The sequence below is a fragment of the Stomoxys calcitrans genome, chromosome 2 (genome assembly GCF_963082655.1).
Source record: "Stomoxys calcitrans chromosome 2, idStoCalc2.1, whole genome shotgun sequence".
NCBI lineage: Eukaryota > Metazoa > Arthropoda > Insecta > Diptera > Muscidae > Stomoxys > Stomoxys calcitrans.
In genome coordinates this window covers 207,130,952-207,152,470 of record NC_081553.1, presented here as the reverse complement: position 1 = coordinate 207,152,470, position 21,519 = coordinate 207,130,952, and the positions used below count along the sequence as shown (strand labels likewise).

The 21,519-nt window shown below is 38.5% G+C and overlaps 1 protein-coding gene across 2 annotated transcripts in view; it reads left to right on the top strand.

Moving 5' to 3' along the window:
- Window positions 1-13,045, top strand: part of LOC106082479 (protein fem-1 homolog CG6966) — a 61,218-nt gene extending 48,173 nt beyond the window's left edge. Inside the window, exons 2-5 of one of the 2 annotated variants that reach the window (XM_013245023.2) lie at window positions 3,588-4,549; window positions 4,618-4,871; window positions 4,950-5,506; window positions 11,981-13,045. In XM_013245023.2, the coding sequence (XP_013100477.1) occupies window positions 3,588-4,549; window positions 4,618-4,871; window positions 4,950-5,506; window positions 11,981-12,166 (1,959 nt within the window). In that variant the 3' untranslated portion in view covers window positions 12,167-13,045. Of the gene's footprint in view, window positions 1-3,587; window positions 4,550-4,617; window positions 5,507-11,980 lie in introns of both variants that reach the window. The other variant, XM_013245022.2, reaches the window with a different exon arrangement.
- The last annotated feature ends 8,474 nt before the right edge of the window (window positions 13,046-21,519 follow it).

The following is a 21,519-nucleotide window of genomic DNA, read 5'->3' as shown; positions in this document are numbered from 1 at the left end:
TTTAATGGCAAATTCAAAAGATTATTTTAATAAAACACAAAGAACTTTTATTTCATTTAAGGAAAGTTTGTAGAACTTGCTATTGTGAATAAAAAGCGGATAAACGTGCTGGCAGTGGTTTAATAAAAAATGGCTTGACCACAAATCAATATAAAATCACTATAAAACAAGTTTGGCCGCACAGAATCTTGGGTATAGAGCTGGCAAAATATGGCACTGTCGATACTATCGATATTTTATTTTTTGTCTGAATATCGATTGATATTTTTCCTATCGATACTAACGTCAAAGTTATTTTTTTTAATTGAACAAAAATAAGCTACCCGACACTGAATGTATCCTATAAGACACATTGCGCCTATAGATGGCGCTATTTTCATCCGATTGGGCTTACATTTTGTACAATGATTTCTCTCATGACTTTCAACTGACTTAACTGTTAAATTTGGTTTTATATCAGTCTGTGCATTGATATTGCTTCCATATAAATCGATCACTTGATTTTTACTTCTAATATTCGTTTGAAATATAGGTGATGGGAAATAAACGATAGTATCGATATTTATTATGAGAAATATCGTAAATATCGATTGTTGCGAATAGCGATAGCTTGCCAGCTCTACTTGGGTACCCACCATCATGGAATCCGCAAAAAGTTTTCTCTTATTAACTCAGTTTGTATTTGAATTTCTTTATAACACTCAAATCGGGATTGATTAAGGATTATGTGATCTCAAGAATTCTTATCGAGATAACGGTATTTAAGAAAAATCCTTGTGTCAAATCGGGTGAAAGACTTCAGTTTCCACTAGGGGTTCAAGAAGCCAAAATTGAGGATTGGTGTATATGGTTTATATGGGCTATATCCAAATCTGAACCGATATGCCCCAAACGATATACATCGATAAGAAGTATCGGTGCAACAATTGTAGCGTATATCTTTATTCGTTCGAAAGTAATCGTAATTTCGACAGACGGATGAACATGGTTAGATCAGCTCAGTATGGCAAGATGGTCAAGAAAATACGTACTCTATAGGTTCTCAGATCAATATTGCGAGGTGTTACAAACGGAATGACTAGAACAGTAAGAGAGATACGAAGAGGGTGGAAAATAGACGAAGAGGTAGGAAAATAGAAGAACAGAGAGGAAAATATAGAAAACATGTGGGAAAAAGAGATATTGGATGAAGTAAGGTAGAAGAATAGAGATATATAGATAGAGAGAGGGAGGTAGAGGAAGGTAGAGTTATAGATAGAGAGAGGGAGATAGAGGAAGGTAGAGATATAGATAGAAAGAAGGGGATAGAAAAAATAGAGAGAGAGAGAGTTGGTGATAGAGAGAGAAAATAGAGAGAGAGGGCAATAGAGACAGAAGATAAAGAGATAGAGAGAAGTTTGTGAGATAGAGAGGGAATCTATTGGGTTTCCCAAAAAGTAATTGCGGATTTTTTAAAAGAAAGTAAATGCATTTTTTATAAAACTTAGAATGAACTTTAATCAAATATACTTTTTTTACACTTTTTTTCTAAAGCAAGCTAAAAGTTACAGCTGATAACTGACAGAAGAAAGAATGCAATTACAGCGTCACAAGCTGTGAAAAAATTTGTCAACGCCGACTATATGAAAAATCCGCAATTACTTTTTGGGCAACCCAATAGAAAGAGAGATCGAGAGAGATAGTGAAATAGATTGAGCGAGAAAGAGATGGAGATAGAGAGAAAGGATAATAAAGGAGATAGAGAGATAGGGAGGTAGATAGAGAGAGATAGATTGAAGCAGAAGAAAAGGAGAGATAGAAGCAGTTAGAGAAAGCCACCGTAGCGCAGAGGTTACCATTTCCGCCTATGACGGTGCGAATCCTAGTGAGAACATCTTAAAAAAATGTTAAGTTGTGGTTATCCCCTCCTAATGTTGCCGACATTTGTGAGGTGCTTTGTCATGTAAAGACTTCTCTCCAAAGATGTGTCATACTGCGGCACGCCCTTCGGACTGGCCTATAAAAAGGAGGCCCCTTATTATTGAGCTTAAACTTGAATCGTATAGCATACTTTGGTATGTAAGAAGTTAGCCCCTGTTCCTTTATAGAGCCTTCATGGACAAATCTGCAAGAGAGACATAGAAAGGGAAAGAGGGAAATGGAGAGAGGAGAGAAAAATAGAAGAAAAAAACGGATAGTAAAATACGAGTTAAGCCCCTAATCAATCCCAAATCCCCCACTCGCATTGTGTATGGTCTTGTCTTGCTTTGCCTTTGACGCAAAGGTCAATACCTCCAAGGAAATGGTTTCCAGCTTTACAATCGACCTAAAACATTGGAAGACAAAGAGAGAGCAGAGAAAGAAACAGGCAGTTCATATCATATACAGTCCAAATCATTGACCAACGTTTCAGGGGAATTTAAGGTTTCCAATTACATTCCAGTCCGACTTCGCACCAACAGGGAAAGAGTGTGGTAGATAGAGACAAAGCGAAAGGAAGATATAGAGTGAATAAGAGAAAAAGAGAGAGAAGGAGAGTGAAAGAGAAGTCAAAAGATGAAGAGATGTGGGATGAGTAGTATGAGAGAGAGAAAACGGATCAGAGAGAGGAAGAGAAAGGAAGTTATAAAGATAGAACGAAAGGAAGTTACATACAATACAAAGGGAGAAAGGAAGAGAGATATGCAGAGGAATGAGAATTGAGGTTATAAAGAGAGAAGGGAAGAGTAATAGTAATAAAAATAATAAGAGTGAACGAGTAGAAGAGAGAAAGATGAATGTGTAGGAGGAAAAGAGGGAATGGAAGAGAGAAGGGGAGAGAGAAGGGAAGAGAGAAGGGAAGGGAAAGGGAAGGAAGAGAGAGGGAAATAGAGAGTGAAAAAGAAAGGGGAATAGAGAGGGAAATAGAGAACGGATGGTAATGAGAGAGAAAAGGAGTAAGAGAATGGGAAATAAAGAATAATAGAGAAGGGAAGAAAGTAAGAGAGAGAGGAAGAGAGAGATAGGAAGAGAGTGCAAGAGAATAACAGGAATGATGGGGATTAAAAACCAGTTAAGCCCTCTTAAACTGATCGCATAACCGAGGCTTAGAAAAAATCCAGCTAGAACTAAAAACCGAAACGAATAAAATTTGTTTATAAAATCCAAGTTAAAACTTGAAAAATTCTTGGGACCACTAAAAATTAACTTCGTGCTTGTGATTTCATTTTCATTCAGCAATCTTAAGTCACAGTAGATCATTAAAATTCTTTGCAGAACCATACAACATCAACATACATAGTCCGGGGATATTGGTCAACAAAATGTGCTACAACAATTTTAGGTTCCCAATCTATGTACTCAAATTTTAGTGAGATTTCTTTTAAAGGGTGGAGTGGTAAACTGCTTCAGTTCCGCCAATCGGCAATACGCAATATTTGGTGGTGTCTCTCCACTTTCCGCCATTAGGATCCCATATTCTTTGATTACCTATGCTAGGAGACCCGAATAGTCAGCGTTTCTCTATTCAGGCAAAGTTTTGCATTCGGTGTTTATATTTTAATCATTTTTAAAACATGTTGTAGTTTCTATTTTACTTAAATTTTTTCCCCATTTCTTTCTCATTACAGAGTGCTCTCAATGGCAGATCAGCTTCAGAGATTTCTATGCTCATATCATCGAAAGTCAATGGCGCCACACCCTTGGTCATATCCTGTCGCAATGGACACAGCAAAATTGTAGAATATTTATTAACATGGTGCCAGGCAGATGTGGAACAAGTGGGCTCAGTCAGTTTCGATGGCGAACCAATTGAAGACGCCCCACCCCTGTGGTGTGCCTCGGCGGCCGGCCATTTGGGCATAGTCAAACTCTTAGTCAGACATGGAGCAAATGTGAATAGTACGACACGAACGAATTCAACACCCCTGAGAGCAGCATGTTTCGATGGCCATTTTGAAATAGTCAAATATTTAATACACAATGGTGCCGATTTCGAAGTGGCAAATCGCCATGGTCACACCTGCCTAATGATTGCCTGCTACAAGGGACACTTTAAGATTGCCAAGTATTTGTTGTCACTCAAGGCGAATGTGAATCGATGCAGTGTGAAGGGTAATACAGCGTTGCACGATTGTGCCGAATCGGGTTCCTTGGAGATATTGCAGTTACTCTTGAAACATGGTGCCACAATGGAGGTGGACTACTATGGCATGACACCGCTGCTGGCAGCTAGTGTAACGGGCCATGTGCCCATTGTTGAACATTTAATTACCTTGCCCTGTGTTACACGAGAGAGCCGCATCGATGCCCTGGAACTGTTGGGCGCTACCTATGTGGATAAGAAACGCGACATGGTTAGTGCTCTATCGCTGTGGCGAAGAGCCATGGAGGAGCGTAATGTAGTACCGAAGATACCAAAAGAAGTCCACGAGCCCATAGCTGCCTACGAGTATGTAACAGAGGTGACGACCATAGAGGATTTGGAAGAACTTGTCTTGGATCCGGACGAAATGCGCATGCAGGCATTAGTTATTAGACAAAGGATCTTAGGTCCCACACATCCAGATACTAGTTATTATATACGCTTTAGGTGAGTTGTCATTCCTGAGGGGAGCCTAAAATATGGTTTTAATATTTCCGTTTGTTTGCTTCTTACAGAGGTGCTCATTATGCCGACGCAGGTCGTTTCGATCGGTGCATTGACCTTTGGACGTATGCTTTAACGATGCAACAGAAAATCCTACCACCCCTAAGTCCCATGACCCAATCCTCGTTGCTATCCTTTGCCGAACTCTTTAGCTTTATGATGATGGAAGCGGGCCGTTTATTACCACGGGGTCGTGTGGTGCCCTCCATAGAGGCCTGTGACATGTTGATGATCTTCAATAAGGCTGTCATTGAGGTTGAGCGAGGTTTGTCCAATTTTCAAAAGCAACAATTGTTGCAATCAGTTGCTGCTACTGTCTCCTCCTCCTCCTCCTCACTTGCAGGACAAAGTTGGTCGATGGAACAGCAGAAGAGCAGCACAACAACCTCAGCCGCAGAACAACACCAGCAGGAGCAGCATCAGCATCAGCATCATCACCACCATCAGCAACAACAACAAGTCGTCTCCTCCTCCTCCTCCGCCTCATCTTCATCCTCCTCCATTCATGATTGCAATAACGATCCCAATGCTCTCAGTCGTGCTCTGGTCAGTGCTTTACACATTGGTTGCCTATTAGCCTGGCTAATAGATGATGAGAGCTGCTGTCCCAAAATGCGAAGAGATATCCTAGTGGCCCTCTACAAATTAAATCGTCTCAATGTTGCTGTTCGCTCTGGACGTACAGCTCTGCATTATGCCTGCTATCGTGAGGGCACTTTGGTTGGCCGTTATCCAGCATGTCAATTTCCCTCACCGTATTTAGCCAAGGCTTTGTTGGAGGTGGGAGCAGATCCTAATGCTACCGATGATTTGGGCAATACCCCTTTGCATCTGGCCGCTTTGGTATATCCCAAATGGCCAAATATTGCAAAGGTCCTGTTGGATAATGGAGCGCATATAGTAAGTGTTTTAGAATAGTTTATACATTATATTGGAGAAAATGTGACTGATAAGTTTTATGATTTTTTTTTTACTCTTATGAGAGGTTTTTCTACGATGAGTTAGACTTTTAAATTTTAGGCCACCATGGCGCATAGGTTCTAGTTGCGCTTATGATACTGAGTGCTGGGTTTGCGTGTACCACCGTGTTTGCCTTCAAAATACTTCTTTGCTGGAGCTCCTTCATTCGTTCTGACAATATGACCTAGCCCACGCAAGGCTAGGTCATGTTGTTACGTGGCATAGTACCTCACAAATGTTGCCAGCATTAGGAGGGGAAAACCACCGTTGAAATTTTTTTTATATTTTTTTTTTCTGATGGTCTCGCCAGGTTTCGAACCCAGGCGTTCAGCGTCATAGGCGGACATGCTAACCTCTGCGCTACGGTGGCATCCGGTGGGCTTGATGCCATGACGAACAATCGTCGACATATGAGATTTGGGAGGAGTAATGTCTCAAGCGTCTTTGCTACTGATGATAGAAGAGAGATTGGTCTGTACGACTCCCCCAGGTCCTTTCCAGGCTTCAGCAGCAGATTAACTCTGCACATTTTGCAGACATCGGGAACTTTAAGAGTGTTCACAGACAAAGGTTGAAGACAGTAGTAAGGTACCCAACTTCAGGTAAATCCACATTCTTCAGCATGAGTGTAGAGACTTCGTCGGGGCCCAACGTCTTAGATGATTTGGCGCCACGGATGACATTCGTACTTTTGTTCACGGCAAATTGTGATGACTGTCCATCGGCTCGGAGACCACGGATACGGGGAATGGCTCTCTCCCTTGCCCTGTCACTCTCGCGATGCACAATAAATAAACGGTTGAACAACCTGAGGCATCTCTTCGGACCAATCACGGTTACGTTGCCAAAAGTGACTGAGGTCCCGTCATCCTGTCTACCGGGGTTCGAGATTGACTTAACAGTAGACCACAGCTTGCCCAAACCGGTGCCTAAGTTACATTGCTCCAAGTGTTCCAGCCCCAAATTTCGCCTATGTTCGTTGACTACCCTGATTCTGGGATTAGTGGGATTCGTACAACGAATCTCATCACACTTGTCTCCGAGCACCACTGCCTGGGCCTGGAAATTGGGCCGCACTTGGGATATTCGACCGGCTGGTGGGAGGTGGTCTGACCCCAAAGAGATGACGGCTTGCTAGGTTTCGTCACTCAGGAGATCAGTGGATGTAATGGAATTGTCTGGTGAGCTGCTACACATCCTCGTAATCCCAGTGGCGGCATCCTCATTCAATCTGCTCTGCCAAAGCTATGCCCCTCTGGTCGTTACCTAGGGGAGAATGCCATGAAACGTGATGCGCATTAAAGTTACCTAGAACCATAAGATTATGGCCAGACATAGTCCGACGACGAGGACGCAGAAGGCGACGATGACGACGCTTGTGACCCGTCACACATCACCTTGCGACATATCCAGTATGACTATACTCCCATAGTGAAGTGAGGCCAGAGCAAGATCGGAAATGTACCCACTCCATGCACCGGTTACACCTCACTGACACCGACCGATGATGAAGGAGGTTCTTGCAAACCGAACAGAACCACGGTCCAGGGTTCTTTTCAATCCCGGCACGGACCAGAAGCGTGCGGAGAAGGCACTCCGGGATGTGCCTCACGCATGACGAACACGTACACTGAGACGGCGGCCCTTGCCGATGAGGGTTCCATCGGGTCAATCCGGTGTGTACAACCGGCTGCCATGGGATTGAACATGGGTAGTATCAGTGTCTTGTATAGTGTAATCTTTGCCTGTCGAAAGGTGGTCTTTTTGTTAAACTGCTTACTTGATCCAAAGTTGCATCTGTTTGCCAGGTCCAAAGTTGCATCTGTTTCTTCGCTTTATCTCAAAGCTGGTGTCATTCGTTTCGGTTACGGCGGTGCCGAGGTAGATAAACTTGCTGACTACCTCAAAGTTCTGCATTTTCTTTATCTGATCGATTGTACAGGGCATTTTGGTGGTTGATACCATCCATTTTCACTGATTCCCTTTCGATTCTTTCAAAGGCTACTACTACTTTTGGTGACAGACCTATGATATCGATGTAGAGGGAATGGGCGAGTAGCATTTGTTGCTCCGTTAGTAGTGTGCCATATCTATTGACATCTGCATCTCGTATAATCTTCTCCAGCAGGATATTAAAGAGGTCACACGATAGGCTCTCTCCTTGTTTGGTTCAGAGAGATTCTTTCCTATTCTTACAAATGTATCCCGCAAATACTGTATGTCTAGGCATAGAAGATCCCCTAGCATTGAGCGGAAACTTGAATCGAATATAACTTATACAGGAAACTAAGTGATAGCCAATTCAAGCTCCTAAATGAGATGTTTATAAGAAAATTTACATTTATGCATTTTTTTGCTTCTATGTATAGGAAGTAGCAGATTTTTTATTATTACTATAAAATTAATATGACTTGGATAATGCCATCATTATAACAGAGACTTTACAATAATGCAGTACATTGACTGGTCTCGTACGTAGTTTTAATCTGGAAACGCCCCAATAAAACCGTCTACGATTCGAATTAATCGTACTTTACTGTATGTGATATGGAATTTCATTAGTGGGACAACAAAAGCTATGACGCTTGGAATGGCCGTAGCAACTATAACGAAGTCAATAATATATGGTGCGATTAGAGATAAGGCTTTCCGCTAGATGTGACGTATGGTAAAAATTACACTTGTAATTTGAGATAAGTTTTTCATGTCTTTGATAGTAGAAACCAAAAAAGATTGAACATTGAACAAGAAAGAGGTCACGCTTTTGAGGACATTGCCGCTGGGACCGAAACGTTGGATAGTGAAATACTTGTATGGTTGCTGGGGTTTTCGAAATTTTGGAGTAAGAAATCTAAGTCTAGTTGTTGCAGCAATTTTTGAATGTGGAGTTAGCGATCGTCTTCAAGCTTCTATAGATAAGCAAGCTCGTTCCTCGTGATTGTCTTTCGTTATTTAGGGCACCCATAAACTCGCCTTGTCATGTTAGTATTTAAGCAAGCGCCGGTGCCGTACATCTTATCACTGCGACTCTCCACTCGATACCGCTAATTGTCCGCGACTGCAATTACAGTTACTCCGTATGAAGCCATCCGCAACCTGTGGACGCGCCCGCTAGCTCGCAGCCAAAGCTTCTAATGATAACGATGAGCCACATTCGGATCGGAATTGAAAGTTCCTGCCCGTTTGGTGCTCATAGTTATCCCGTGCCGGGTCCAAGTCAAGTAGTACTCCAAGGTGAGGTTATAAAATTGGCACTTTTGAAACTCTGCATAGGTTGAACGTCTACCTCAACGAACTTGCCCCATATTTCACTACAAGAGATCTGAAGATATCTGCCACCAAATTTTCAGCCACATTGTTCACTACAAATATGCGTGAGGTGATTACTGAGCTGACTGTGATGGTCGATGGAGAAATGATTCCGACCATCAAGTGTCCCAAAATACTTGGCGTCACCTTTGGCAGCTCCTACACATTCTTTCCACATGCCACAGCAATTTGGGATAAAGTCGAAAGTAGAAACAAGGACCTTAAGTCACTTATCGGCAGCGCTTGGGTGTTGACAAAGAAACCTTGTTGACCACGTGCAAAGCAATTGGCTGGTCTGTGGTGAGTTATGCAGCGCCAGTGTGGTCTCGTCAGCTGTGTGATACGCAGTGGAATAATATTCAGATCTGTCAGAATGCCGCCCTTCGAACTGCGACGGGCTATCTCCTCACTTCTCATGTGGACCACCTCCATCAGGAGACAAAGATCCTACCCGTGGAAGACATAACTACATGCTGTCTAAGCAATACCTACTGGGCTGTTATCGTAGGTAACATCCCAATCATCATCTTGTTGTAGCTATCCACCGCTCAGAAGCCTTAAGGCGTGAGGTTCAGCGCTACAAGAGAGAACCTCTAGATCAAGCGGCATATCAAGCAGGTCTAGACAACATTCATGCAGATGCGGTAAATAGCTACCGGGTGTATGTAGTCCTTGGAGAACGACCACCTTCCATTGCACCTGAAGAAATTGACCTCCCCCTGCAAACCAGAGTCGTTCTGGCTCCATTACGATCCGGCAGATGCACCCGCCTAAACTCCTATAGAGCAAGGACTCAACTCCTACAGAGCAAGGATTGATGCCGACGTAGAAGATGTATGTCCCGATTGTGACCAGGGACCATACGATGAACGTCACCTGCTTAACTGGCCAGCCAGACCCTCTCGACTCAGACCCATATCCCTCCGAAAGCACCCCATCTTAGTCGCATTGTTCCTGGATAGGGACACACTGCTACAACAACAACAACAAGCAATCCCATGGCAGCCGGTTGGACGTACCGGATTGACCCGATGGAGTAATTCATCGGCAAGGGCTGCCGTCTCAGTGTACAACACACTGCTACAAAAACAACAACAACTAATTGACTAACTTTGTATAGGATTTTTCTTTTGCTCCTAAAAGTAGGCTACATTTTTAAGTGGTTGTATGAAACTTCTATGCCAACACTCAATTTGTATACCCTACACCACTACTGTGATACAGGGTATTGTAACTTAATCCATTTGTTTGTAACACCCACATCCAGAAGGAAGAGATAGAAACTCCTCTCTCGAAATTTTGTGGAAGGATTTTCTCTTTTTCTCTCAATATTTCATAGAAATCGGTTCAGATTTAGATATAGCTGTCATATATATCTATATCGACCGAAGTTCACTCCTAGAGCCATTGCAAGCGCGTCTAATTTTGGAAAAAAGCTTCCACAATTTATAAGCCAAAGTACTTATCATTGTTGATCGCTTGGAGGTCCAAAAAGAAGATGGAGTTTTTAAATAAAACAAAAGTTAAAAAGTCTTAAAATCTAAAACAAATGTATGTATCGTACAATAAACCAACTTATGTGGCAAATGTATGTATGTCCCAAAAACTTAGTTCCAGCATATTTGATGTTGGGAGTCATTGACTATCTATTTATTGGATTGCCAAGCTATAGTTTGATCGTTGCACATGCAGGCATTCGCAATGTAAAGCAAAAATACTAAAGTGCGTGTGATTATGCATTGGCGTATTGATTTGCGTGCTGTTATTTTGTAATCCCGGATATGTGGTTGTTGTTACGTTCTATATCAAACTCGACCTATGCTCAGCCTCTGCATTAGGGGGGTGGCAACGCACAAGCTGCTGGTGTATAAGTATGCACAAAAGAGGCAAGAGGGGTAATGTGAACGCCCACGCAGATCTGTACGCATATTGCAGAGCTAATTTTAAATAAATAGAAATGCGTTATAGTTTAGAGAAGTTAGAAATAAATTAATAATGATGTTATTTATGATAATAATGACCAGTTTGGCCTTGGAAAATTTAAAATAATTAGAAAATATGTTTGTGTCTATGTTTGTCTATATGTTTGTCAGATTTTAGGTATTTGCAGTAATGTTGCCATTTGTCAACCGTAGTTATTACAGTTTGAGAATACTTGATCGAAATTTTGATACGGATGTTTAATAAACTATCTCAAAACATCTGGCCGAGGTACATCAAAATTGGTTCAAAATTGGATATAGCTCCCACATTGTACTTATAGGGTGTAGGGTATTATACAATCGGCACCGCCCGACTTTTGCCCTTCCTTACTGGTTATAAAGGGTGATTTTTTTGAGGTTAGGATTTTCATGCATTAGTATTTGACAGATCACGTGGGATTTCAGACATGGTGTCAAAGAGAAAGATGCTCAGTATGCTTTGACATTTCATCATGAATAGACTTACTAACGAGCAACGCTTGCAAATCATTGAATTTTATTACCAAAATCAGTGTTCGGTTCGAAATGTGTTCAAATTTTGACAAATTTTGTTCAGCGATGAGGCTCATTTCTGGTTGAATGGCTACGTAAATAAGCAAAATTGCCGCATTTGGAGTGAAGAGCAACCAGAAGCCGTTCAAGAACTGCCCATGCATCCCGAAAAATGCACTGTTTGGTGTGGTTTGTACGCTGGTGGAATCATTGGACCGTATTTTTTCAAAGATGCTGTTGGACGCAACGTTACGGTGAATGAACACATTTCGAACCGAACACTGATTTTGGTAATAAAATTCAATGATTTGCAAGCGTTGCTCGTTAGTAAGTCTATTCATGATGAAATGTCAAAGCATACTGAGCATCTTTCTCTTTGACACCATGTCTGAAATCCCACGTGATCTGTCAAATGCTAATGCATGAAAATCCTAACCTCAAAAAAATCACCCTTTATATAAGATTCTCTATATTGTGTACCATGTTTTAACTAACTCTAACTAACTCTTTATATGATTTTTCCTTCTCTCCTAAAAGTAGGCTACATTTTTAAGGGCTTGCATGAAATTGTTTTGGGGGTTATGTTTACTTTACAAATCTCATGTTTTCTTTCCATTTTTTCTCTTTGCAGGATGCTCGCAATAAAGCTGGTGAAACATTTGAGTCACTCATAAAGCCCAAGAAAATCCATGAAACTGTGAATACTCTCAAATATACGTCGTTAGCTTGCCTAGCAGCGAAATGCATACGAAAGCATAATCTAAGCTATGAAGGAATGGTACCCACAACGTTGTACAGTTTCATAGATATGCATTAGGTTACCCAGTATATTCTAAAATTAGAATGAAGCAAAGTAGAAGAAGCAGAAAGAAAGAAAGACTATATATTTGTCGTTGTCTCTGTAATTGTAAAACCACAATGTAGAATTTAAATCTCTAAGCAATCAAACCCCCAAAATACTATGTTGCGATCAGGCAGCCCAGCAGCACACCCACCCTACCCTATAAAAAACATACCTTAAGGCATAACTACACTAGAACGAATCACGAAGTTAGTATCAACGAATAATTGTAAAATGGTAAATGACCCATAAAATAAGTCTCGCAAAGCTGAAGGGACATTTAAAACGCGACCTCGACTTGTTAGCTCTCACTTTCGGTTTCTCTCTCTCGCTCTCTCAGCCTCTCTTAATGCCATGAGTATTTTCTTAAAAAAAAAAAACTTTGTATTGCAAGAGAGAGCTATGAGAGCGACTTAAGCTGTTCAATAATATTCGTCGTTTAAATGACGTTCTTAAAGTGAGAGAGTTACAAAAACAATGTACATAGTTATATTTTACAAAAAAAAAAATACATGAAAAACAAAAACAAAACATCTTAATTATATTTACTCGAAATTGTCCTGTATCGTCAACAAACAACAACAACAACAACAACAAGAAACCAAGATAAATCGTATTAACTGTAGATATATTTTCGAACTGTTTTATTAAGTCTATATACATATATACTATTATCTACGTATAGTGCATACATGCAGCATAAAACAAACATCTACATGCATACCTTCATATACACACTGCTACACACACACACACGAATAATGTAATGCATTAAACACTGATAAACAATTAAAGCGAAAGCATATGCATATATTTAAGAGCAGACAGAAAAATTAATTGATAATTTTTGGCAAAGGCTTTGTGTTTCAATAGCTTGTAAGAGTTAGTGTGTTTGTTCGCTCATCAACACCAACACCCCACCTGCTCCTCCATGTAGGAGAGAGGCCTCTATCAATTCTAAAGGAACAAACAATCAACATCTGGTGGATTGCAAACAACTTAGTAAGCATGCGCCCGCATATTGGTGTGTAGAAGAAAAACAGCAAAATATAGCAACAAAATGGCGTAAAGAAAAATCAATAATTAAATAAATTAAAATTAAAATAGAAAACAGTTTATGTTTGTAGTATGCTTAAGTGTGTGTATAAGTTTAAAAAACGAAAAACATTTTAGCTTGAAAAAGTCGAATTTGGCTCCCCTTTGGCTTGCGCATTGGGGGAGAGCAGGCTTTTTTCTCTCTATCCCCTATCTCTCATTCTTTCGTTAAGATATCTAAAAGATAAGAAAACAAAAGCGATTTAGTTTTTCTAAGGCAAAAACTATAAATTAGAATAAAATTGAAAAAAATAAATATTAAAAATTAAAAATAGACCAATGTTTTCATTTCCATCACAAGTGATATAAGAGCATTTTGGGAGAAGAGAATTTCTGTTACAAAAAATATTTTTGTAATAAAACAAATCAAATAAACTGATAAATATATTGTACGAAAATCAAAAAAAAAAAAAATGATTTGAATGAAATTTCGACGAAATATTCTATCAAAGTAAAATGAACACAAACTTTTCTATAAAAATCTAATTTCGATTAAAATTAAAAAAAGAATAATCCGACTTCGAAATTTTTTGTGAAAATCAACTTTGAAATTTGTTTTTATAGAAATCTAGTTATACCAATTCTTATATATAAGCAGTAGGGAAAGGCAAAAGTCGTACGGTGCCGACTTTAAATTACTCTACACCTCCCTATAGGTACAAAGTGGGCGCTAATCTAATTCCGAACCAATTTTGACGGACCTCGGCGGATGTTTGCAGATGAGTTATTAAACAATCCGTATAAAAACAATCCGTAAAAAATATTGGTCAATAAAAACGCTTCCAGTGGCTCTAAAAGTGAAAATCGGGCGATATACGTATATGGCAACTATATCTTAATCTGGACCGGTTTCTATGAAACTCACCAGAAATATTAAGCAAATCCTTGCTGCTAAATCTCAAGAGAATCGGACAAAATCCTTCCACCCAAATTTCGAGAGAATCGGTTAACAAACGACGATTTTATTGCGTTATTACTGCAAATCGGACGAACATATATATGGGAGCTATATCCAAATCTTAACCGATTTTTTTCAATTTCAATAAGCGTAGTCTCTAGGCCGAAAAAGATACCTGTACCAAATTTGAAGACGATCGGATGAAAATTGCGACCTGAAGTTTGTACAAAAATTAACATGGACAGACAGACAAAGGGACAGACAGCCGCATATAGCCGAATCAGAAAGTCATTCTGAGTCTACTGGTATACTTATCCATGGGTCTATCTCTCTTCCTCCTGGGTGTTACAAACAAATTCACAAATGGTGAAATTCACATATTGATCCTGTGGTGAAAATAAAGTACTAAATGTTTTTATATGCGAAGGGAGGGAATGTTTTTATATGCGAAGGGAGGGGGGGGGGGGGGGGAAACTCCCCCTAACCCCAATTTTCATAAAACGCCAGATCTCAGAGATGGGTGCTGCGATTTAAGCGAAATGTTGTTTGCCCTCTTACAATAACCTAATAGCAAAAATTTGGTATCCAAATTTCGGGTGGGGTGTCTAGGGGGGGGGGGGGGGGGCTGCCCCACCCCTAAAACCCACCAAGTATATATATGAACCAATCACGACAATATGAGACTCAAATGAAAGGTATTTGAGAGTAGAAAACGTATCCGATATCCAATAGTGGGACCAAGTGTTTGGGAGACCACCCCAGAATCTAAAACACTCTTTAATTGGACATATTTATCGACCATGGAAAAATGAGATTCAAATGAAAGGTATTTGGGAGTAGAGCACGAAATTGAAACCCACTTTCGGTATCAAGTTTCTGGGTTCCACACCTTCCCAAAAACACCCCCAAACACCGCCTATTTAGTGATAATGGCAATATGGGGCTCAAATAAAGGTTTTTGAGAGAAGAATGCAAATTTAATATCCAAATGTGGGACCAAGTGTTTGGGGGGGCACCCCTCCCCAAAACATCCACAAAGAGTATAAATTTACCAGCCATAGTAATAAGGGGCACAAATGAAAGTTATTTGGGTAAAGCACAAATTCGGGAAAAAAGTGTCTATGGGGCCACCCACTCCCATAACACCCCCCAAATAGGACGTATTTGCTGAGCATTGCAATATGGGCCTCAAATAAAAGGTTTTCAAAGTACAACACGAATCTGATATATATTTTCAGAGTAAAGTCACTAAAAGGCCACACGAACTTGATATCCAATTTTGGAGCCTAGTGTTTGGCAGTTGCTTCATCCTATAAGCCCCCTTAAACCAATCGCAATATCGGGTTTAAATAAATGATATTTGAGAGTAAAGAACAATGCTGATATGTTTTCAGGGCTATGTGTTTTAGGGACCAACCTAAACCCCAAAACACCTCTAAATCGGACATGGCAATGTGGGGCTCAAATGCAAGGTATTGCGGAGTTGAGTTGATAACAACTTTCGGGACTAAGTTTCTGGGGGTCCACCCCTTCCCCACAGAGGACAAATTTACCGACCATGGTATTTTGCCATGCTGATATTTTTCAGGGTTAAGTGTCTGGGGGACCACCAGATCGATCAAAAACTTAACTTGCGTGCCAAATTTCAGCTCAATATCTCAATTTTTAAAGACTGCAACGCGATTATAACTGGCTGATGCAGAGACGTATGAATTTCGAACTGCGGAATGCTTAAAAATTTTCGAAATTCGAAAAAATGAGGGAGTTACAGCGTTCTTGGATTTGAAAACGACTTTGAATTTTATAGCCCATACAAACTGGTTTTTGCAAAGTTTTTCATAGCAACCTTTACAGTATAGCTTTATGCAGCGCCTCTAAGGAAAGGGATTTTTGTCGCGAATCCAATGGTATCTGATAAATTGTGAAGTTCGTAGAACTGAGGATGTTACAGCAGTGCAAACTTACTTTGATTTTTAAGCATTTTTCGAATATTGATTATGCGATTTTGAGCTTGTTTTTTTGAAGAAAAAACAAAGGAGTTGCACTAAGCCGAATTTTTTGCCATAATCTTCAATACTGTATACTTAACTCGAAAAATTTTTTCGCATCAAAATTTGAAAATTTTCATAAGGGGTTAGCCTTTGCTAAAAAAATCCAAAAAATATAAAATGTGAAATTTCAAGTAATTCAGTTTACTTTACGAATTGTCTACGAATTTCGAACTGCGGAATGCTCAAAAAGTTTCGAAATTCAAAAAAATGAAGGAGTTAAAGCGTTGTTGGCCTTGAACACGACCTTGAATTTTTACGCCCAAAAACAGTTTGCTTTTTGCCATGTTTTTCATAGAAAACTTTACAGTATTGCTTCATGTAGCACCACTACGGAAAGGAATTTTTATCACGAATCCAATGGTATTTGAAAAATTGTGAAGTTCACAAAATTTGAGGAAGATACAGCAGTTGAAAATTCACTTTGGATTTTTTGAATTTTTGGATATCATTTATGCGATTTTGAAGCAATGTTCGTAAAGTTTTCAGGGAAATAGAAAAGAGTATTGCTCATTCAGCACCATTACGAAAAGAGATCTTCTTCACGAATCCAACGGTGTCCTCAGAATTTTGAAGTACGCAAAACTAAGGATGTTACAGCAGTTTTAAACTCATTTTGATTTTTTTAGCATTTTTCGGATATTGATTATGCGATTTTGAGCTTGTTTCTTGAAGAAAAAACATAGGAATTGCACTAAACCGAATTTTTTGCGATTATCTTCAATACTGTATACTCAATTCGAAAAATTTTTCCGCATCAAAAATTGAAAATTTTCATGAGGGGTTAGCCTTTGCTAAAAAAATCCAAAAAAAATAAAATGTGAAATTTCAAGTAATATTGCTTACTTTACGAATCGTCTTTGAATTTCGAACTGCGGAATGCTGAAAATTTTTCAAAATTCAAAAAAATGAAGGAGTTACAGCGTCGTTGGCCTTGAAAACGACTTTGAATTTTTACGCCCAAATAAATTGGTTTTTGCTATGTTTTTCATAGCAACCTTTACAATATCGCTTTATGCAGCACCTCTACGGAAAAAGATTTCCCCTACGAATCCAACGGTGTCTGATAAATTGTGAAGTTTGCAAGACTAAGGCAATTACAGCAATTGCAAATTCAAGTTAGTTTTTTTGAATTTTTGCGATATCAATTATGCGATTTTGAAGCAATGCTCGTAAAGTTTTCAAGGCAATAGAAAAGAGTATTGCTTCATCCAGCACCATTATGCAAAGAGATTTTCTTCACGAATCCAACGGTGTGCTCAGAAATGTGGACTTCGCAAAATTAAGGATGTTACAGCAATTTCAAACTCATGTAGAATTATTAGCATTTTTTGGATATTAATTATGCGATTTTGAGCTTGTTTCTTGAAGAAAAAACATAGGAGTTGCGCTAAACCGATTTTTTTGCCATAATCTTCAATACTCTATACTCAACTCGAAAATTTTTTTCGCATCAAAAATTGAAAATTTTCATAAGGGGTTAGCCTTTGCTAAAAAAATGCAAAAAAAATAAAATGTGAAATTTTAAGTAATTCTGTTTATTTTACGAATCGTTTTCGAATTTCGAACTGCGGAATGCTTACAAATTTTCGAAATTCGAAAAAATGAAGGAGCTACAGCGTTTTTGGCCTTGAAAACGACTTTGAATTTTTACCCCCAAAAAATTAGCTTTTGCAATGTTTTCTATAAAAACCTTTACAATATTGCTAGAGGTGCTGCATGCACCTCTACGGAAAGGAATTTTAGTCACAAATCCAACGGTATGAGAAGATAAATACATTTGGCTAGGAATGAAGAAGTAAATTTTGAATTGCTCTTGCGTCTGTCTTTCGTGCCAAAGATCCAAGACTACCAGACATAATCGACTTACACCCAGAAAAATAGATGTTCCCGGTCATCGATTTGATCATATCCACCTAGATATTGTTGTGATGATTTTGGTTCAAGGTTACAGATATTCCTTACGATGATATAGTTTTTCGCATTGACCAGTAGCAGTGCCTTTGGAAGAGATGTCAGCACAAACCTTGGCAATATTTTTTTAGTCAAATTGGATTTTACGTTTTGGTTGTAATTTAAAAATTTATTTATTAAGTTTTATTTTTTGAGTAATTATTTTATATATGTACATAATTTATTTTTATTCAAACAGCTTATATTTAGAGTATGACACTGAAGATGTTATGGAGATTAATTTTATCTTTGAATATAGTGAATATTTTTTAGTCCTAGGGTGATAACAACAGATCAAGGGACCCAATACGAATCTGGATTATTCAAAGCACTTGTTAATTTAACTGGATCTAATTGAACGAGGACAGCAGCCTAATATTCCCAATCAAACGGAATATTAGAAAGTTGACACAGATTTTTTAAAGCTGCATTAATGTGTCACAGTAATATGTCTTGGGTTGAAGTACTTCCTACGATAATGTTTGGTTTAAGAACGGCTTTTAAAGAAGATCTACAAGCCTCGCCACCTAAACTATATTGGGGGCATATACGGTTACCTTACGAGTTCTTCAGCCAATCAAACATTCCTGCAGAATCATCAGAATTTAAAGAGACTTCATGATCATTTAAATTTCTTTCAGCCTCGCGTCACAACAAGAGCAAAATGTTCATATTTAAGAACCTTAAGGATTGTACTCATGTTTTCTATCCACAGATGCTGTTAGAGAACCTCTTGAACCGTCTTATACTGGACAATTCGTTCAAAGAATTTCAGATCGAATATGTACCATCATGATAAGGGGCAATAATGTTAACATATCCGTCGATCGTCTGCAACTTGCTTTCATCATCAATAGTTCTGAATAACCGGTTAAAGAACATCAAGAACCACAACCAACACAAGATGCAACGTCGAGATCTGGGGACTATTCCATTATCGTCTTAAAACATGATCTCGTCTTCAGTTCAAGATTCACCAGCGATTGATAAAGAATTACCACAACTACCTTCAAGCACACAACCATGTCCATTTCGCAAAAGTGTGTCATTTCAAGCACTTCCTGACTCGGTCACTGGAGGTGGTGGATGTGGCAATTCCGAACTTGTCGTTTTCTGAGAATAAACAAGATGGCTACCCTTCAGCTACCAGACGAAAGCAACTGCTAGTTGCTCGTGAGTTGTTCAGCCTTCAGCTGTAGGCTTTAGTAAATGTTAAACGAATTAATTGTCGCACAATTGTATATTAAATATTAAATAAAGACAGATTTAAATAATTGTTATGTTAAACTTGAGTCTTTTATTGGCAACAACAACTTTAGATGTTACAGCAATTTCAAATTCAGGTTGATTTTTTCAGCGTTTTTCGGATTTTGATTATGCGATTTTGAGCTTGTTTCTTGAAGAAAAAACTCAACTCAAAAAAATTATTTGCATCAAAAATTCAAAGATTTCATAACGGTTTTTTTTTGCCAAAAAAATTAAAAAAAAAATAAAAAGAAATGTGAAATTTCAAGTAATTCTGTTTACTTTACGAATCGTCTTGAAATTTCGAACTGCGGAATGCTAACCAATTTTCGAAATTCGAAAACAATTAATGATTTACAGCATTTTTGGCTTATGAAAACGAATTGGAACTTTTACACCAAAAAAAATGGTTTTTGCAATGTTTTTCATAGCAACCTTTGCAGTATCACTTTATGCAGCAACTCTACGGAAAGAGATTTTCTTCACGAATCAAAATTTTAAAGTTCGCAAAACTAAGGATGTTAAAGCAATTTCAAACCCTTGTTGATTTTTTTAGCACCTTTCGGATCTTGATTACGCGATTTTGAGTTTGTTTCTTGAAGAAAAAACATAGGAGTTGCACTAAACCGAATTTTTGGCTATAATCTTCAATACTCTATACTCAACTCGAAAATTTTTTTCGCATCAAAAATTTAAAATTTTCATAAGGGGTTAGCCTTTGCTAAAAAAATTCAAAATATATAAAATGTGAAATTTCAAGTAATTTTATTCACTTTACGAATCGTCTTTGAATTTCGAACTGCGGAATGCTAAAAATTTTTCGAAATTCGAAAAAATGAAAGAGGTACAGCGTTTTTGGCCAATGAAAACGACTTTGAATTTTTTCGCCCAAAATAAATTGGTTTTTGCTATGTTTTCCATAGCAACCTTTACAGTATCGCTTCATGTAGCACCTCTACGGAAAGGGATTTTTGTCACGAATCCAACGGTGTATAAAATATTGCCACGTTCGCGAAACAGAGGAAGTTACGGCAGTTGCAAACTCACGTTGGTTTTTTTTTTGAATTTTTGGATATCAATTATGCGATTTTGAAGCAATACTCGTAAAGTTTTCAAGGAAATAGAAGAAAGTATTGCTTCATCCAGCACCATTACGGAAAGAGATTTTCTTCACGAATCCAACGGTGCGCTCAGAATTATGAAGTTCGCAAAACAAAGGATATTACAGCAATTTCTAACTCACGTTGATTTTTTTTTGCATTCTTCGGATATTGATTATGCGATTTTGAGCTTGCTTCTTGAAGAAACATCATAGGAATTGCACTAAACCGAATTTTTTGCGATTATCTTCAATACTGTATACTTAACTCGAAAAATTTTTCCGCATCAAAAATTGAAAATTTTCATAAGGGGTTAGCCTTTGCTAAAAAAATGCAAAAAAAATAAAATGTGAAATTTTAAGTAATTCTGTTTATTTTACGAATCGTCTTCGAATTTCGAACTGCGGAATGCTAGAAAATATTCGAAATTCGAAAAAATGAAGGAGTTACAGCGTTGTTGGCCTTGAAAACTACTTTGAATATTTACGCCCAAAATAAATTGGTTTTTGCTATGTTTTTCATAGCAACCTTTACAATATCGCTTTATGCAGCACCTCTGCGGAAAAAGATTTTCCCTACGAATCCAACGGTGTCTGATAAATTGTGAAGTTTGCAAAACTAAGGCAGTTACAGCAATTGCAAATTCAAGTTAGTTTTTTTGAATTTTTGCGATATCAATTATGCGATTTTGAAGCAATGCTCGTAAAGTTTTCAAGGCAATAGAAAAGAGTATTGCTTCATCCAGCACCATTATGGAAAGAGATTTTCTTCACGAATCCAACGGTGTGCTCAGAAATGTGGACTTCGCAAAACTAAGGATGTTACAGCAGTTTCAAACTCACTTTGGTTTTTTTAGCATTTTTCGGATATTGATTATGCGATTTTAAGCTTGTTTCTTGAAGAAAAAACATAGGAGTTGCGCTAAACCGATTTTTTTGCCATAATCTTCAATACTCAATACTCAACTCGAAAATTTTTTTCGCATCAAAA